At 41.6% G+C, this 19447-nt stretch overlaps 1 protein-coding gene across 1 annotated transcript; it reads left to right on the top strand.

Annotated features, from left to right (window-relative positions):
• The first annotated feature begins 3047 nt into the window (after positions 1-3047).
• Positions 3048-10031, top strand: LOC142986351 (uncharacterized). Its single transcript, XM_076134810.1, has 9 exons — positions 3048-3273; positions 3610-3780; positions 4406-4654; positions 5139-5210; positions 5522-5705; positions 5950-6053; positions 6285-6440; positions 6901-7062; positions 9140-10031. The coding sequence occupies exons 1-9, from the start codon at positions 3198-3200 to the stop codon at positions 9364-9366; spliced, it is 1401 nt and encodes a 466-aa protein (XP_075990925.1). The 5' UTR covers positions 3048-3197; the 3' UTR covers positions 9367-10031.
• Positions 10032-19447: the final 9416 nt, after the last annotated feature.

The following is a 19447-nucleotide window of genomic DNA, read 5'->3' as shown; positions in this document are numbered from 1 at the left end:
TTCCTTTTTGGGAGGTTCTGTTTGTGGATGAGCGCGCTGCGACCGCGGCCTCCGGTGACACTGCTTTCGACGCTTTTAACGCTATTTGATTTTGTGTGCACCTCGTACATTTTAATATTTTTGTGCAACACGCAGGCGCTCATCTGATTCCAAACAAACAGACACTCGTGTATCACACGAGTACATATTTATACGGAGTAGGATTTGAGCGTACCGCGAGCAGCCCGGGGGCTACTGTGGTACACATAGAGTTCGACTGCTCCTAATCTGACTCTGAGCCTTCACGAACATATTCTTGTACTACGAAGCGTCTTTTATGGTAGATTTTTTTTAATAACCCATTTCTGTCCCTCTGCTGGGCTCCTCCCAAACGAGGGGGAGGGGTTAGGCCTTGAGTCGACCACGCTAGCCAAGTGCGGGTTGAGGACTTTGCATGCCCTCAATATATATATAGAATCCTACTAGTATTATAAATGCTAAAATTTGTGAAGATAGAAGGGACAACTTGGATTAACACATAGGATACTTTTTACCGGATAATTCGGGGGCAGAAGCTAGTATAAATTATTGATGTCATAATATTAAACAAATTTTAGGCATGCAAGGTTTCCTCACGACGTTTTCCTTCACCGTTAGAGTAAGTGATAATTATTTCTAATACACACATTACTTCGAAAAGTCATTTTTGTGTCGCTTCGGGTTCAAACCTGCAACCACTTGCGTGGGAGGTGTCAACTTAAACTACTCGGCCATCACTGATTTTTCTCGTAGAATTATATTTGTATATGCATCGCAAATGGCGCTACAAGCTGAAGGTTTAAGATATGATTGCTCGCTTGAAAATCGTATGTTTATCGTAGTTTCCACAATACTAAGAACGTAGTGATATGATTCGTTGTCACGCACAACGAACAAGCCTCACATAGTACGTGAGTTACAGGACACACCAACTAAATGTACGCTACTGACTACTTCTCACAGATCGAACAACTGAGCGAACGAACTAGTGATATACACTACCTACTAGGTATATACTTATATAAATAACTGCACTTGTACAGTCTCTCGATCTGATTACAACTGCATCAACATTATATTTAAGCTTTATTTAGTTCCACACAATAAATCTGTACAAATTATAACTAATGTTGAGTTCAAACGGCAAGGTAAATTATTAAGGTATTAAAGGTTTTAAGTCAATTTACGAAAAAAAAAAGTTCTAGCGGGAACATTACAGCAATGATCATTATAACAAGCGCCTAAACGTCCAGTTAACTAATTTAAAATGCATGAAGATTATGATATAAACTAGCAAAGTGTGACAATCAAGAGTTATACTTAACTAATAATATCTACTCGACCTAACATGGATTTTCCATAAGCGCGAGATCTAGATTTAAATTTGAATTTAATATGTACTAATATATATATAGTTATCAAAGACCCTGGTGCGGACGTAAACCTGACAGAGCTGCAGACCGATGCTCAGAATTTTGCACATAGAGTCGGCTCTGAGAAACTCAACAAGCGATGCAGGCTGCAATCGACTATCGCAAACTGTAAAATTTGAACAAACAAGAAAGATAATTTGTCCCTGTACGGCACGAGTACCGCAGAGATAATGAGCCGGCGTCACAGCGAGCTACGTGAACGTCTACACCGCGCTCAATCGCGCGTGCTACTCGTACGTATCACATTCACGACAAATCAATCTGAGCGCACCTGCCGTCGGACGTCAGCTCACTGTTTAATAGCCGCTGGCCCTCTCCCGGCAACGCACTATATTACACCGCACACACACCGAGCGGCGAGCGCGGAGCGGCGCGCCACACAGACACAAGCGAGCCTGTGTCCAGTGTCCACTCACTCATATTTGCAATAAAAAATATCTGCTTGTTGATTTGCTTTCGATCGTTGTGTCAACATGTCAAGCCTTACTGTCGTTTTTAGAAACCAAAGGAGAATGCTCAAAATGTATGGGAAAAAAACCCAGGCCGTACACAAACGGTGTGTAACTCAGAATTTTAGTGATACTGAGTGATTCAATTCCAGATATTCGCCTTTAACAAATTCGATGGCTAAATACTATTTTTTGCTATTTATCTACTATTTAAAAGGTGAATTTAAAAAATAAATATTTTTCAAACATTTATCACAATGATTATTTTTTGAATAATATAATTGTATAAGTAAATATCTAATACTAATAAATAATTAATTTTAATGGAACTGTGATTTTTAAAAAATAATTAACAATAAAATAATTATATTCTATCACTACATAGTACATAGAAGGTGCCAGCTGCATTTCTTCCCGTGCATACTGCAAAAGTCAGTAGAAGGATGGAAGGGTTTGGTGCTTCATAGGCTATAGGCTAGCAATCTACCACCATGACAACACTTTTCTACCTTATAATAGCCCTCCAATTGTCTGCCAACCTGCATTTGACCAGTGTGGTGGACTAAGGCCTGATCCCCCTCTTTGTTAAGAGGGGAGGCTCGTGCCCCTCGGTGGGGACATATATGACCCGGTGATGATGACTCATTTTTCAAAAATATATTTTTTAATATTTTTAATTTGTAACTCAGTTACATACCTATATTAAAAATGTGTGACTCAAAAAAGATTAAACATTTATATAGGTAACTTATTTAAAAAATCAGCGTCGCGACAGATATCGGACACCACTGTCGCGACACAATCGCCTCGCTCTGCTCGCGCCATCGCGACACTGAGAAAAATAGAACAATGTTCATCTATTGGTTGCAAGAAATATAGTGTTAGTACAGAAAGTAAAGATTTTCGAATGATCAAACCTAATCTATTACTCACAGTTTCTAAGGAATCAAATATAATACCTCCACGTGGTCAGCGGTGCGAAGCACAACACACCGCCACATGTAGACTGATCATGAACAACAACAAACAATTGCGTTCATCTCATACACAAATTATATTTTTTATGTTAGTGCATTTTATTTCAGTTTTATGTAAATCACGTGCGATTTGATTTGTAATAAAACCGTGGTTAGTTTCATTCACGGTTTCCTTGCAAATGTTGTGCAACCACTAGATACTAATAGATTTATGTCTTTACGCTGACTAATTTTTCATAATATTATGTAATGAAAAAGTGAAGAAGCGGTTGCAAAAATGTATTTATAAATAAGATACTGTGTAATAAACTATACGGAGAATGTTTTTGAGTGTGGTGTATTTGACAGTAATTGTTTTACTAGTTAATTGCCAACAACGGCAACGACGTAGAAACAGTAAGTGGAACAATAATAAATGTATGTATTTGTATTCTTAATATCACCATCTCAGCTTATGTCGTCAGTTGCTGCTGCTTTTGTTTGCATCAGACTGGTGGCACCTCTTTTTAATTTGCAAGTGAAGCGTATCTTAGTGCGAGATACATATATTCGAGTAATAAATGATTCAAAGAGAGAAAGAACTTTCAGTGCAGCTCTGCTGAATGTCGCATGTCGGTCCGCGTCGCAATGATGAACTCTGACGCGACAGTTTCTACGTCGTGCGCGAATCATTACAGTATTAGAGTACAGAATAGAATCATTGTAATAGATATTAAATTTTGATCATTTCAGTGTTTCCTCCAGCACCGCGACACGATGGCGCCGAGCTCATCAGACCGAATCAAAACTTACCTCAACTGAAACAGATAATGAATGATGTTCAAGATAAACTCAAAATGGGCCGCCACCTGCTCGCTGAGATGAACCAAGACACATTTTATGATGATCCAGCTAAACATCTAGGTCTAACCAAACTTGCTATTCCTTCTCGTTTTAAAAGTGGTAGTAGATTTAACGTATTACGATGGTTTTTAATAAAAGAGTTTACGAAATGACGAAAATTTGTAACATACTCGTAGGTTAGATAAAATCAAAATCAAATCATTTATTCATTTAGGTCAAATGTTGACACTTATGATCGTGATGTGAGTCGTTACAATGACTGAATCCACCACTAGCTCGGAAGGAGGGTAGAGCCCTATGAGAAGAGCTAGTAAGAAACTCACGGCCACTCTTTTCAATCGCCAAAAGATTTACAATGTGGTTGAAAGGTCGAATGTCTCTCTAATCCTGTGCTGAGCAGGGCCTCGCGTGTTGTTCCGAATTTCAAACAAATTCTTTATTGTGTACCCCTACGAAATGCAACCCGCTTCTTCCGGTTAATATGTTTGTCCCATGTGATAGAGGGCGACGCAAAGTATTCATATACTGGGCATTTTACCAAACTCCGGGCTACGGAATACCCTTTATCCGACCCGGGCATCGAACCTGAGTCATTGTCACAGGCAGTTCTAAATACTGGACTACTGTATGTACTCTAAAAATGTAGACACTATATAATATGTTCACATGATGATGCATTGTTTAGAGGCCCTGTACAGCGAGTTCATCGCGGGGACTTCGGCATCACCCGCGTCTCCGGCGTCTCTGGCGTACACAGTGTATCCGGTGTACCCGGCTTCTCCGGTGCCTCTGGTGTATCCGGCGTATCCGGCTTCTCCGGCGTCTCTGGCGTATCCGGCGTCGCGTGACGTGGAGCAGCAGTGGGGCGGCACTAGCAGCAAGATGCCGTCGTGGCAGCTCAACCCGCCGCCTGAAGCAGTTCCCTGGGGACATGGTCACTCACTTCATACTAGTTATATCTTTCTAAACACAACTTCAACACGTCTGTGGTAGCATTTGTGACGATAGAATGAGATCAATTACAATACACCGTACACGTATGTGCGATGTTTGAGCTCTCGTTCAGAAAGAGAGAGAGTGTGGGTTAAAGAATTTCTTCATTTTTTAAAGAGCCGTTAAGTTTAAGACTATTTAGAAATTTGCTGAAAACACATACCTTGAGTTTTCGATGTTCTGTGACTACAATAGCTTAAACAGAATGCGTAGAAAATATAATAATATGAAAAAGACGCCTTAAGAGTAGTTTTAGACATTTGTGCAGCAGGGAAAGGAGCAAGAACTTGAGCTACGCATAGGTACCTACTATTATGTATCGCTCTTCAACACCACACATACGCAGCGCTACCGGGAGCTCGCTTCTCACTGATATATATACTGATGTAGTGAATCATAATGAGTGTCAAACTGGCTGGTTGCAGGTGTCCAGCAGACGAGCTCGCCGGCGGAGAGCGTGCCGCCCTCGCCGCCCGACGACCCGCCCTGGATACACGGTAAATGTGACGCTATACGATATTATTGTCACTACCGGAATATGTTGGCGACATTATCACCATTTGTAACAATAAACATGAAGTAATACTTCTGTTTAGATTGTCCCCTTCAATTATAAAAAAAAACGATAGACGCTTGTGTGCTTGAAAAAAAGTGCCACGTATTCATAGGAGAATATCGGAAGATGCCGACTTATCTAGTATAAGTTGACATGATCTTATCTTCCCCACACTAATCGGAAAGCGGTGTCCAGAAGTGGTTTGATGTTGAGTAAAAATGTTTAAATTAAAACATTTATTATTTTGTCAAGTGACGAGTATTCCACTCATCCCTGCGAAACCCGACGCGTTCTACGAGGACATGATGGAGGAGATGTCGCGCACCGCAGCGGGCTACCTGAGCGTGGCGTTCAGCAACCTCTGTGCGCAGATGGCGCTCAAGGAGCCGCGCCACCGAGAGAAAGTCGTCAGACACGCCGAGGGAGTCGTCAAGGAGTACGTTCAACATTATCATGTCATTTCTGTTGAGCATTACCATTTGTAATGCCAATATTCAGAGATACAATTACAAAAAAAAATATTTATGCTAAGTTCCGTATAGAATTGTAAACTGCCAACGAAATTATAAGTAGGTATACATATGTACGAGTACATGTATATTATGTAGTACATGTCTGATGTTGAGCAGCAGCAGGGTGACTGGTGAGTTTACAGTGAGATTACTTGTACGTGTTCGCAGCATGATACCGGACGGCAGGCTGCGGTGGCTGGGGGAGCCGATGGGGCCCATCCTCCTGCACATCGTGCATCGCCTCTCTGTCATGACCATGGAGCTGTTAGAGAGTAAGTACCACGTCCCGTCCTACGGGCCACGTGCGGGACTTTACACACGAACTATATGAACATACACTCGATACGCTTACAACATAGTGTGTAATAATATGTAACAGCGCCAGAGTATAATAAATAATATTCTCTCTTAATAAACTTTAATACGCAGGTTGGAAATAATGATTTGCCCTGGCGGCAAGCTACTTGAAAAATTGCAACATAGCTTGTGCGATATATGTGCAGGCTACACGATAATGTTGCGGTTCACGACGCAGCACCGCCGCCACTCGTTCAGTCCCGAAGTGAACGAGGTGATCGACCTCGCCGACCGCCTCGTCGGCGACCTCGACGGCCGGCAGCTGCTGGGAGCTGTTCGAGAATTCCGACAATTTCCTAATGGTAACACTCGCTTGGAAGAGAGCGTTACCTTCTTATGGCTACCACGCACATTTATTTGTGTGTGTATGCTGCTAAAGCTGTCAATGCTAGAAACAAATGCCGCCGGCAAGCCGCGTAACCCGCGGTCATACCTGGAGGCCCTGCCGCCGGCCCTGTGCGTAGGAGCCCTTACATATACGATTCTCGTGTCACAATGTTTGTTCCCCTGCTCCTCCAAAACAGCTCGACCGATTCTTATGAAATTTTGAGAGCAAATTGAGAAGGTCTGAGAATCGGCTAAACAGTTGTAAAGCTATTTTAACTCCTTACGCACTAACGGTTAACCGCGGGAATGGTTTAGCCGTGCGGTTACAGATTAGTATGCAACTGCCATGGCGGTTAAGTGGCGGAGTCGGTTTACGCAGTTTTTGGTCCCAAGCTTATGAAATTTACGCCTTTTACACAGTCATATGTGTTCCAGTTACAATAACAGCGTACGAGCTTGCTACGGCTCTCCTGGAAGCGTTCGAGGCGCCCTTCCGCGCGCCATCTAGCGAGCGCGACCGACTGATGAGCGCCGCCAACGATGTGCTCCGGGTGCGGTTCCCCGCCAAGAAGTGGTTCACTTCCATCGTGAGGGAAGGTTGGTAGAGCCAGGGGTGATGGTACACTACAGTACACACCACAGAGAACGAGCCACCCGGGACCAGCCATGGGGTCGTACATTATTACACAGCCCAACTAGCACACAAGCTGCTTATACAGTCGTTATACAGCCTGATAGTTGCATAAGAGTCGTTCAAATGCTGTACAATTTTCTATAAGTTGTATACTAGCTATTTAAAAAACCCTTTAACAGCTAGGCGGGACAGTAGCCGTTTAGTAGGAAACTAATGATTTATAGTGATATATGAGCATGTAATTGCATCGCTAGACAGCCTAGGGAAGTATAATTGAGTTAATGGAATATTCTATAACACCGTTAACTGTATAAGGGGACTTTAGGAGATAAAGGAGTTTAAACGGAGTTATGCGTTGCGTTTATAGCGCTCAAGAGCGTAAATAAGCTTTTTGTAATGCCTTAGGTTCTATAACAGATTTTTTTAGGGCTAGCGTATTACTCATCTATAAAAGAGTTGCGTAGGTCTTTAATAGCGACTTGAGCGTTATATCAGATATTTACATGACTTCTGTACGGCAAATAAATGTATAAGGAATCATTCGAAACATTTTTACAGCCATGGGGATTACAGAATTATGTTAAAGCACCTAAAGCGCTTTAATAGCATGAACTAACGCTCTTACTACTATACATCTATAACCGAGCAATATACCTCTATACTAAAGCTTGAAATTATTATCATAATAATGTTTACATAGGTGTAGTGGTGGTTCAGTCTGTCAACTGTTTTCAAAGAATCATACCATAAATTGACTATCAAACCATTTTAATATTCAACGACTGACCCCTTAAAGTTCGAGTAAAACGCTGGTGTGCGACCAAAACAGTTATATTGAAGCACTCCTATGCCACAACTGCAAAACCTTGAAGTCTACAACAGCAAACACTAGAGCCTTTGTACAGCTTAAGCCGCTAGAGCAGATGTAACCAACTCTGAGAGCTGCTTGATCGAGACGCCATTACAGCATTTGGTAAACATATTTTTTGAGGTTATTACGATCTTTTGAAGATCATATAAATCTATAGCCTGGTAACGTTAACATAATTAAAATCATTTTTATTACCTTTAACCCTAATTAAACTATCTGTAACCCTCAAAGTCTTATTTATGTTCAAAATACAATTTCCAAATCCACATATCTATATAATTTTTGCATTTAAAACTGAATATTTTGAGGACGCATGAAAATATTGACGATAATATACATATATATTGACAGTAAACTGGAACTCGCACTTTCATATCACGTACACAAAGAAATAAAAGCGATAGACTACAAGTTATTTTAATAATCCAATCCGTAAAAATAAATGTCTCCTCGTTTGTCACTGATGATTCATTTTAATACAATATATTTGGTTTACACCATAATAAACCGACCATATTACTAATTTAGAGCGTTAGCATTTATAACCGTTACACAGTAGCGCTAAAATAAGATGAAGGTGGTATAATCGCGCTTCAAGAGCTTTTTCGAAGTCTCGTGGCGCTAACCACCTCTGTACAAGAGCCAGTTAGCGCCACGAGACTTCGAAAAAGCTCCTGTAGCGCGATTATACCACCTTCATCTTATTTTAGCGCTCCTGTATAACTACTATACTACGTACTATTATAATTACTATTTACGACCACTGTAGATCCAATTTAGAGCTATAAGCTGGACAGTATGGGCCTATTTGACGCTACAAGAGATCTGTAGCCGCTTATAGAACTACTATAATTCTTACTAAGGAGCCCAAAGCTGTTATAAATTCCTTCATCCGGTCATTGTGCAGCTTCTTATAGCGCTTGTGTGCTAGTTGGGAGGGCCTAGATATGGTGGATACAATATTTTATTTCTTCTAGCCTGTAACACGTCTGTAAAGTAACAGATGGTGAGTAGACCGCCAGTTCGCGAGAAAATACCGGCCTACGGTACTTTTTTATACATATTGGCGTATTCTGTAATCTATAGTCTTGTTGTACTTTGTGTTCTTAGTCTGCAAGTGCACCCAAGATATGTATTTTTTTTAATAACCTTAATTGACTAATTATTAGGAGTAAACATGTCAAGAGCACGATCTAGGCGCACTCCGCGAGGTACCCGCTCCACGACAGAGACAGTTCACCAGACGTACGCGGCGAGCGCCGGCACCGCGCGCGGCGCCATGCTGCACCACGACTACATCGACGACAAGTTCGTGGAGTACGCGAACAGACCGCTCACCTCCGTGTACCGCAGACACCTCGACAGACTTGACCAACAACTATATAACCTCTTCTGATTACCTCAACAACACTACGGTAGCGATTACGTCTACACACAATCAAATAGAGTGCCCAAATTAATTCATTCAGTCTTTAATAAAATGCTGGTTCAATCATTTCAATCACCGTTTCGTTAAGTAGCTGGATACTCCAGCCTTTCATCTAGCAGTGGTTCCATTTGCCTAACTTCCAGTGATGACACCAACAGGACTGACTTCTCCAGTTTTGTTGTTTATTATTGCCGTGTCCTATCAACTAAAAATAAAGCGCTTTATACCTACGAGTCCAGTAGTACGCATACTTGATGGATTGTTGATAGTAAGTAAGCCATGTAGAGAAGCACTCGTAGCAGTGGCCGCATAATGTTTAGTGTACTGGTGGTGCCATCTAGTGGAGCGACAAATAAACCGTGCTCGTTAGAACCTGTCACTACACTCGTCCTGTGAGCACGACGCGCGGGATTCGCACGATACACTCGCTATCCGCTTTGCCCACAAGGTGGCACTGTATCTCTACTCTCTGTACTCTACTGCTCACTTCCACAATAGTATATCAAGAATAGTTTGGGTCCACGGCTTCACCCGCGAGAAAAAGCCTCGGCATGACTCGTGACATGACAAAGTCAAGAGTATTGATTCGCTCCTTGCATTTTTAATATGTTAACTCGGCTCCGATTATTAGCTTGAAGGTATAGTCATAAGCATATTGAGATAGATACGTCTAATAAGTACACAGTAATCTACATTAGTATGTTATAAATATATGTATATGTGTCTCTAAATAAATAAATATAAATCCCAAGAAAAGCATTTCATATAAAATATTGCCAAGCCGACCACATAAGGTTTGCCCTGTGAAAAAAATATCAGATCTCATGAAGAGGCAAGGTTCTGAATCACCATGGCCTATCTCTATCGACTCTAACTTCACAAATTCTACTTATCAATCTATAAGACACGAGAGAAAATTTGATGAAGAAAGAAAACTAATAAAACGCACAAAAAAATCATAAGCGGAGCGGGTGGCTGTTCTAGGAATAAAAATATAATTACTTTTTCAATATTAGGGGAGTCTCCGTTTAGGCTTAGTTCATATGACCGCGCAGTGCCGCGCGGAACTTTCGACCGAGCGGTACAAGATCGAAGTAAACAGCTAGTATCATCTACCTAAATCACCGCGCAATACCGCGCGTCGCGCTACTTCCCGCGCGCTAGTTCTTGACCGCGAGTAACCGCGCGGTTTCTCGGTTCTGTTACCGCGCGGTGATGTAGACTGTTTACTCCGATCATGTACCGCGCGGCTCCGTGCGGTCATATGAACTTAGCCTTATGGCCCTACAGATGTTCCATCCTGCATTCTTTAGAATAGAAAGAGATGTAAGTATAGAAAGAGGTAGTATAGGTTTGATTGTAAGTTGCAACAACGTGCCTGTACTCGCCGCTTTAACTGCTCTTTGGTTCGCAACGCTTGTTTCAGTTTGTTTGATGACAGCAAGTGACAGAAGCAGATCCAAATAAAATTGTATCAAATGAATGAAATTTGATTAAACGTCGTGGTATTTATTAGATACCTGTATAAATTCCGAGTACCACGCAATGATCGCGCATTTTTGAGCTCTTTGGACAACATGAAATGTTTGGACGTGATGTAAGTTAATCTCTAAAGTGTGGCAGAGAGCGCCCGCGCCGCCGCGCCGCCGGCGTGTGCCGAGACATGGCTGCTGCAGCCGTTTAGATGTTTGTTAGCACTCTCGCACATGCTGCTCGTTTGGCACAGTGGTTAAAGTGGTCACCTCGCCGCAATAACCGAATAACGCCGCAATAACTGAATTATCTACATAAGTATGTATTTAGAAGTATGTTTATCAGTTATTTGGATACCATAGTACAAGCTCTGCTTAGTTTGGAATGACAAATGACCGTGTGGGAGTTGTCCAATGATATTTATTATTACTATTACTTATGCTATAAATACTCGTCTACGAGTGGAATTTCCATCTGTATTATCATATACACTTAAAATGACTTAGACTTGAGACGCTGGTTACGCGTTGAGATTGGAAATGGATGGAAGTGGAATGGGAAAGAATGAATATGGAGTTGAGTCGCACATTGATAAACATTAAGTAGGTGTGTGCCCGTACGCCGTCGATCACAGAGCTGCTGTGACGATGTCGGTATGATGACGGTATGGTGACGGCATGGTGACGTGTGTGCTGTGTGCAGGTATGAGGTGACGCCGTCGGCGCCGCTGGAGGCCATGTTCTGCGTGCCCGGACCCTCGAGTGCCGCACGAGGTAAACACTCTCTACACTTATCTTAGGGGTGGAGGTGGGGGTACCGGTGAATGTCCGGCTGACACTTTGACCACTCTTGATCCTTTGTTTCACCCCCTCCTTCGCTACTCTAAACGCTCTAGCTACACTTACTTCCTCACCGACGTGGTTGCGATCTTTAACAGCGCTTACTTTGATTTTCTTTCCTTAGGATAAGGGTTATTTGTAGTGCCATCTTCGGTCAAATTATGAATATTTTGTGCTTTATACGTTGCACAGGCTTTGATAATGAGTGTTGTTTAACTTGTACAGAGAGTACGCGTGCCCGTCGACTGCGGCCGCATTCTTCGCCCGTCCGGTGAGTACCCCGACAGTGTGCCCGCGATCTGGACACCACCGAGCAATGAGCCGTTCTCTAATGTCACTCCCAATGACTTGTCATCAAAAAGATAAATGTTTATTTCGTAGGAAATGTATAGAAAAATTCGTTGGAAAAATCCATAGAACTTTCCGGGAAAAATCTATACTATTATTATCTATACTATTATTATAAAGCTGAAGAGTTTGTTTGTTTGAACGCGCTAATCTCAGGAACTCGGGTCCGATTTGAAAAATTCTTTCAGTGTTAGATAGCCCATTTATAGAGGAAGGCTATAGGCTATATATCATCACGCTACGCCTAATAGAAGCAGAGTACCGGTAAAAAATGTTACAAAAACGGGGAAAATTTTGACCCATTCTCTCTTATGTGACGCAAGCGAAGTTGCGCGGGTCCCAAGTGTAAAGTAATGATTTAGTCAGTATCGTGTGCGGTATGATCTGCATGATAGTGTGATGTCGTCCAGTATCGAGGCGGCGGCGGCGTCGTCCCCGCGCACGCCGCAGTCGCTGTCGCTGCCGCAGTCGCCGGCGTCGTCGCTGTCGCCGCTGTCGCCGCTCGCGCCGCGCCAGCCCTCGCCCGCGCGCACGCCGCTCTACTGCGACTCGCTGCTGCCATACGACTCCGCTGTTACATTCCTACCCTCATTGTACATCGATACTGCGTATTTTATTCACTCTTTATTCCTATATTATATTTACAAATGAATCTTTTCTTATGTCTCGTTGCAATGATTAACACAAAGTAGAAGCAAACGTTGGCTTGTTTACTTTGTTTGCTGTACCACATGAACTAATATGTATAACAAAATACTCGAAGGGCTCAGTGAATACATTTGAAAGAGCCTTGTATGTAGTTGCAGTTCAGTGTGCGCGCGGCCGGGCTGCACGGCGTACTTCGCGGCGCGCCCGCCCGCGGCGCCCATGACGCTGGTGCCGGTGGCGCCGCCCACTTCCGCACAGTATTTCGCGCCCTTCGTCAACCGCACGGGATATCAAGTACTACTTCTTTTGTTGGCCTGCCTGACTAGCTTTCACTTAATTATGCCACTGATCATTGTTACAAATTTATTGAATTTATTATAAATCTATATACGAGTATGGACGTGCTCTTACTCAAGCTTACCACAGATTCCGAAAAAAACGTCACTGTTACTCGTAAGACACGCTACGGCTTGTAAATATCTACTGTAACACTTTATTGTTTGATGAACATAAACATGGTGTAGTAATGTGTAGTGCTAATATGATTGCGTTGTCCGGCAGAGGCCGCCTGACGCCGAGCAGGTGGCGGGCGAGGTGCGCGAGCTGCTGGACGAGCTGGTGGAGGCGCTGCCGCTGGCGCCGCGCGCGTCGCGCCGCGCTCCCCCGCCCCCGCCCGCCGCGCTCGCCGCGCCCTCAGCTGGCTCGAGGTATGACTATCACGGCTATATGTTCACACCATGCATCTGTGCGTGATATCAACGTGGTGTGTCGTGATCATTCAGGGTGACTTCAATATCTTTATCAGTCTGCCGCACTGACCGCCGGCGCCAATTAGTCAGAAGCCCGTCATTAATATGATCACGCTCACGCACACTAATCCATTGAAATGTTACATTTTTAGGCCCTGGCTCGCGTTTTCTAATAGAACCAGCCGTTTCTCTAGATGAAGCTAGGGAAATAAGGGTGGAGAACCACAAAATGAGAACACAGAGTGCGTAGTTTGGATAGTTCTGTAGCTCTCACAGTCAGGCGAGCGATTTCTCGCATCACTGTCATCATCGTAGAGAAATGACCGCTGGTTGCTCTCTTGACGTGTGTTCTAATCGCGCGGGTATCGCTGAGCGAGTGTTATCTTTCATGGTTCTGGTCGCTTAGTAACAGACTAGTGAAGCGAGTGCTCGCCGTCAGTGTGAACAGTCAGCGATCAACTGTTTGTATATGTGTCTCTTTTGTTTACATGGAATAATATCTATTATACGTTTCTTGAACGAGAAAATAGCCGATAGTTTGTCGTTTTCTCGTCGGCGATGGGACAAGTGCCTTAACCTTTAATTGACCCTAAATGTAACTTTGCGATGGACTATACCTTAGTACTAGTAAGTTAGTACTAGTATAAACGTGAACACGCATTTTGCCTTAGAATGGCTGACCTTTCGGCGCAGGTGACACTGGCCTCGGCCGCGGGTTGACTGACTTGAGTCATCGATGACAGATCTCTATGTCTGCGAGGCGGATGAATGTTCATCCACACTCATACTCTGGCTTCCCGAATACTGTCACACACTACACCAAACGTGTCCCGATTCTGTGAGCTAACCAATTACAGCTTGTAGTGAGGTTTTGTAACAATAATCGCTTTATTCCAAGTCGCGGATTTTTTCATACGGCGGTGTCTCACACGGTATCCGTTCGTTTTTAGTACCTTCCAAACATGTTCCAGCTGCTTCCCATTATGTTCAGGGACATGGACATTCGACCGCCTAATGTACTATCGAACCAACTGATTCATGACCCATTTTGCCGATAATTCGCTTGACACCATCAAAACAGTAAGAATTTCGTCTCTATCGTCAAAGTTCCACTTAGGACATTTTAAACATGCATACGACTGTGTTATGATGTATCTACGACTACATACAACTTTGACCTTTGTTATTACAGTACGTAGATACGTTTTCGATAAATCACTCTTAATTTGAATGTAGAATGTAAATAGTCTAAACTCTTTACACTACGAAAATACCTATTTGTGTCAAATATCAAATAGCACGTCATTTAGAAATCTGTGAAACGATTAGGGTAACCATTATAGTCATTGCCCATCATACAGTAATTGCCAATGTTAAGGAATAATACGTTTATTTTAATTTCTAAAGTAACCAGTTCAAATTAATTGCAATATATGTCACTTTTAGAATATTGGTAACATTTTTAATTTATAGAACTCATTAACTCCGACGTTTGTGCGACAGGTGTGTAGTTCGAAAAGAAAAAGTAAAAGTTTGTTGCAATATTTGTTAAGGATAACACATTTGAATTAACAGTATTCGCTAGTATTTATGGTTTTTAAGTGTTTTATATTGAATTAGTATAAAGTTATTGAAACCAAGGACTGATGTTCTTTTAGAAAGAATATTTAAGTTGCGTTTATAATAGAGTTTATGTCAATGTTTTACTAAATAAAGATACTATTGACCAAAATTGTGTATCAATTCCTTAACCGGGTAATAACTATGCTGGTTACCCTATATTATTTAATTTTTATAGTTACATTATTTCCTATAATGGCCGAATAAACCATGCCCTGAGTGGGTATCGAACCCACTCCTGACGCGTCGCAGTCGTAACATCGTAAAACGGTAGCAAAGCATTATTGTATTGGCGCAATAAGATTTGTCGCAATACTGTCATTATTACAAATTCATTACCAAGGAAACGAAGGTTCAAGCCGATTTTGACCTACGCGTATATAGACGTGTTTTAGAAAATGAGCACATGGTGGGTCATGATTCAGTTTGTTCGATAGTACACGGAACCCTGTCATCGCCGATTCAATGGTCTGCGACCATGAAATTCAGGCTTTTCATAGGAGAATGCGAGTTCGCGTTCATACCCGTCTTATCGTAATAAATATGTATTAGTGATTTATTTAAATGTCACAAGGTTTTCCGTATTGCAGGGCGGCGCTCAACGCGACGGCCAGGTTGTGCAGCGTCGCCACGCAGGCACACACCCTACAGTCAGTTACATTCAATTATTCTCATATAAACCAACGCTAAGGCCCTTCTCCCATTACGATACTTGTAGGGTACGATACTCGAGTATAATACTAGTTGGATACATGTTCGCTACCCGATGCTCGCATATTATGCAACTTAAAAGTTACTAAATTCATAATTTGTGCAAACTCGTTTTTTGTAGACTGACGTTATGTCGAGCGACTCCAGTGACGATGAAGCTCTTGCAGTTTTTTTGTTCTCAATTTCTCACAGTTTCTATAGCACCTAGGAGCTGTGAGGAACTGAGGAACTACCTATATTATCAAATGTTAGATTCTGTCAAACTTGAAACGTGGTGGAACTATATAGTTCCGCGAACATGTTTCCTGAACATAGTTCCAATTAGGAAATGAATGATTCCATGTTCAATCCGCTCCCGAACATGAGCGCATGTCTACGCGAGACGCGACGCACAAGCGACCAACACGGCGGGTATCGCGAGACTAGTCGCGAACGCGTAGAATACCAGTATCGTAATGTGAGAGCCTCCATACAAATGTATGTGAGATACTTCGTGGCGACTAGTCTCCGAGACTAGAGTCGCGCGGGCGTATCGTAATGGGAGAAGGGCTTTACCATTAACAACTACAACTAGGCTCCAGATATACGTTACGTCTTCTCGACTGAATCTCGTTGTTGTTGATTCTACATACAATGTGTGTGTGTGTGTTTGTGTGTGCGCAGGAGCCCACCGGGCGAGAGAGCGGCGGGCGGCGGCGCGGGGGCGGAGGGCGAGGAGCAGTGGCTGGGCGGCGTGCGCGCGCTGCGCGACTCGCACGTGCGGCTGGTGCTGCGCCAGCTGCGCCACATCGAGCGGCTCAACCGCGCGCTGGACCGCGTGCCGCGCGCGCCGCCGCTCGTCGTGCGCGCGCCGCACCTGTACGCCGCGCACTCATAGATGTTCCTAATAAACCACTATTCCTACAAGCGCGCGTTTTAACTCAACTCCATATATACCGACTAGCATTGGCTCATCGCGTGAGCGCGCTTACGACAGTCGCGGTGTTCGATCCTACAAGATTTTAACTTTTGTTTGCTGTCATGTCAAGGGTCAAACAAAAATATCAATATTGAAAACCACACCGCCACAGGCAGTATTGTGGAGTATGGTTCAACAAACGCATATCAAAAATTTACATTACTTTATTTATTATAGATAGGAGATAAAAGGCGTTAATCCTGCACTGCAGTACTTTCAACATATACAGGGTGTCCCAAAACTCAACGATAATCCGAGACAGGATGAAAGGCCAAGTCATACCGGTTATAGGAAAAATAAAAAAAAAAATCCATATCACTTAGTTCAGCAATAATAGACACTTTTCAAAAAAGTTTAAATTCCACACCCTTGGTCGCATTTTCAAGTCCTGTGATCACCAATGTCACAATTTCGCTGTGTTTTTTTGAATTTCGTGATCTTAATTAAATATGCTATTAATCGTATAACAAATTAATGCACAAAACATTGTTAATTTAATAAAAAAAGTTAAGTTTTAGTGAGTCATCTTTCTCAAAAATATCGTTAGTCAACTTTGACGCTTCATACTGAAAAAAAAATGTACAACACTACCCTTGGCAAGTTATTTCAAAAGTTGGCGCATTTAATCAAGATTTCGAAATGGTATAACACTTGCCACTTTTCTTGCCATTAAAAATGTTATTTTTATTTGAACGAAGAGTATCCTCGCAAATGGATCGGACGCAGTGGTACAATTTTATGGCATCCTCGTTCCCCCGATCTAAATCCAGTAGATATTTTTTTACTGGGAATTCATAAAAGAAAAAGTTTATTCGAAATCAATACAAAATCTATCAGAACTTCGCCAGAAAATTGACACAGCGTCAGAAGAAATAAATGCAAGGAATTTTGCTTGACTGGTGAAAATATCTTTTGTACGCCGTTGCAGAGCCTGTATTCGTGCCAGAGGAAAGCAATTATTTTTAGTAAAGAGGTAATTAAGTCAGTCCATAACCAATATTTAATGTAATAAACATACTTAATAGCTTATAATAATAAAAAAAAAACAATGAACGAACCATCGATCTTATTTAATTATTCTCCTTAAACTAAAGTAATTCCGAATTGTTTTCCTCTAGCATGAATTCAGGCTCTGCAACGGCGTACAAAAGACCTTTGCACCAGTCAATCAAAATTCATTGCATTTATTTCCTCTGACGCTGTGTCAATTTTCTGGCTAAGTTGTGATAGATTTTGTATTGATTTCGAATAAACTTTTTCTTTTATGCATTCCCAGTAAAAAATATCTACTGGATTTAGATCGGGAGAACGAGGATACCATAAAATTGTACCACTGCGTCCGATCCATTTGCGAGGATACTCTTCGTTCAAATAAAAATAACATTTTTAATGGCAAGAAAAGTGGCAAGTGTTATACCATTTCGAAATCTTGATTAAATGCGCCAACTTTTGAAATAACTTGCCAAGGGTAGTGTAGTACTTTTTTTTTCAGTATGAAGCGTCAAAGTTGACTAACGATATTTTTGAGAAAGATGACTCACTAAAACTTAACTTTTTTTATTAAATTAACAATGTTTTGTGCATTAATTTGTTATACGATTAATAGCATATTTAATTAAGATCACGAAATTCAAAAAAATACAGCGAAATTGTGACATTGGTGATCACAGGACTTGAAAATGCGACCAAGGGTGTGGAATTTAAACTTTTTTGAAAAGTGTCTATTATTGCTGAACTAAGTGATATGGATTTTTTTTTTTATTTTTCCTATAACCGGTATGACTTGGCCTTTCATCCTGTCTCGGATTATCGTTGAGTTTTGGGACACCCTGTATAAGATAAAAACAATTTTCTGAACACAACACACAAAAACATGCAAAAGTACTCACTTAGGATATCAATACAAGCTGTATTTATAATTACTAATATACAGCTAATGGAGCTGCTATGGATCATTTGGACAAACAAAAACTTGCAGAGTAGGCGAATATGAAATATATATATATATGTATATAATATAGGCGAAATTAATGGAAGAATGTCTAGTAAAGCTCTGCACATGTCATTCTTGCGGCATCGCTGTTCTATAAGTACAGAAAACCTGTCCAGCGATGTTATCGACACCAACCCTTCAATAGACACCACAACAACTGCTGATTCTGTGTCTGCTAAAGAGTCGGTCAATAATTCTTCTGCTTCATCATTCTCGTTTGATATTGATGTACATGAGTGGGAAAAAATTAAACCCGTTCGATCTATCAAGAAACGGTGTGATTCTAACCGCTACAGGACTTATTTAACTTTACCTAAATTTAAATGGTCGACAATGCTAAAAGAAAATATTTGGCTGAATTCAAAATTACCGTGCACATGGGTTCTAAAGACGAGCAAAATTTCAAGTGAACAAGTCGTAGTTAAAGGCCACTGTTCTCAGTGCAATGCACAAATCAATGTTAATATTTTTAAAAGGACTCACAATTTTCATACAGCCTCCTGCAGTGTATCGAACTTTTGTCTCGAAAACAAACACAATGTCTTAAAAAAATCTAAGCTGAGCCCGTATAAGCGACAAAAGTTAGCGAAGATATTAAAACACAGACCGAACTCATCGGAGCTATTGAATTTGTTCTCCACCCTTTTCAGATAGTATTGGTCATTACAAATGTCATGTTTTAATAAATAGTAATTTCCAATGTTATGAT

Source organism: Anticarsia gemmatalis, chromosome Z (genome assembly GCF_050436995.1).
Source record: "Anticarsia gemmatalis isolate Benzon Research Colony breed Stoneville strain chromosome Z, ilAntGemm2 primary, whole genome shotgun sequence".
Taxonomy (NCBI): Eukaryota; Metazoa; Arthropoda; class Insecta; order Lepidoptera; family Erebidae; genus Anticarsia; species Anticarsia gemmatalis.
The sequence above is the reverse complement of the archived record's forward strand: the minus strand, read 5'-3'. Positions and strand labels throughout refer to the sequence as shown.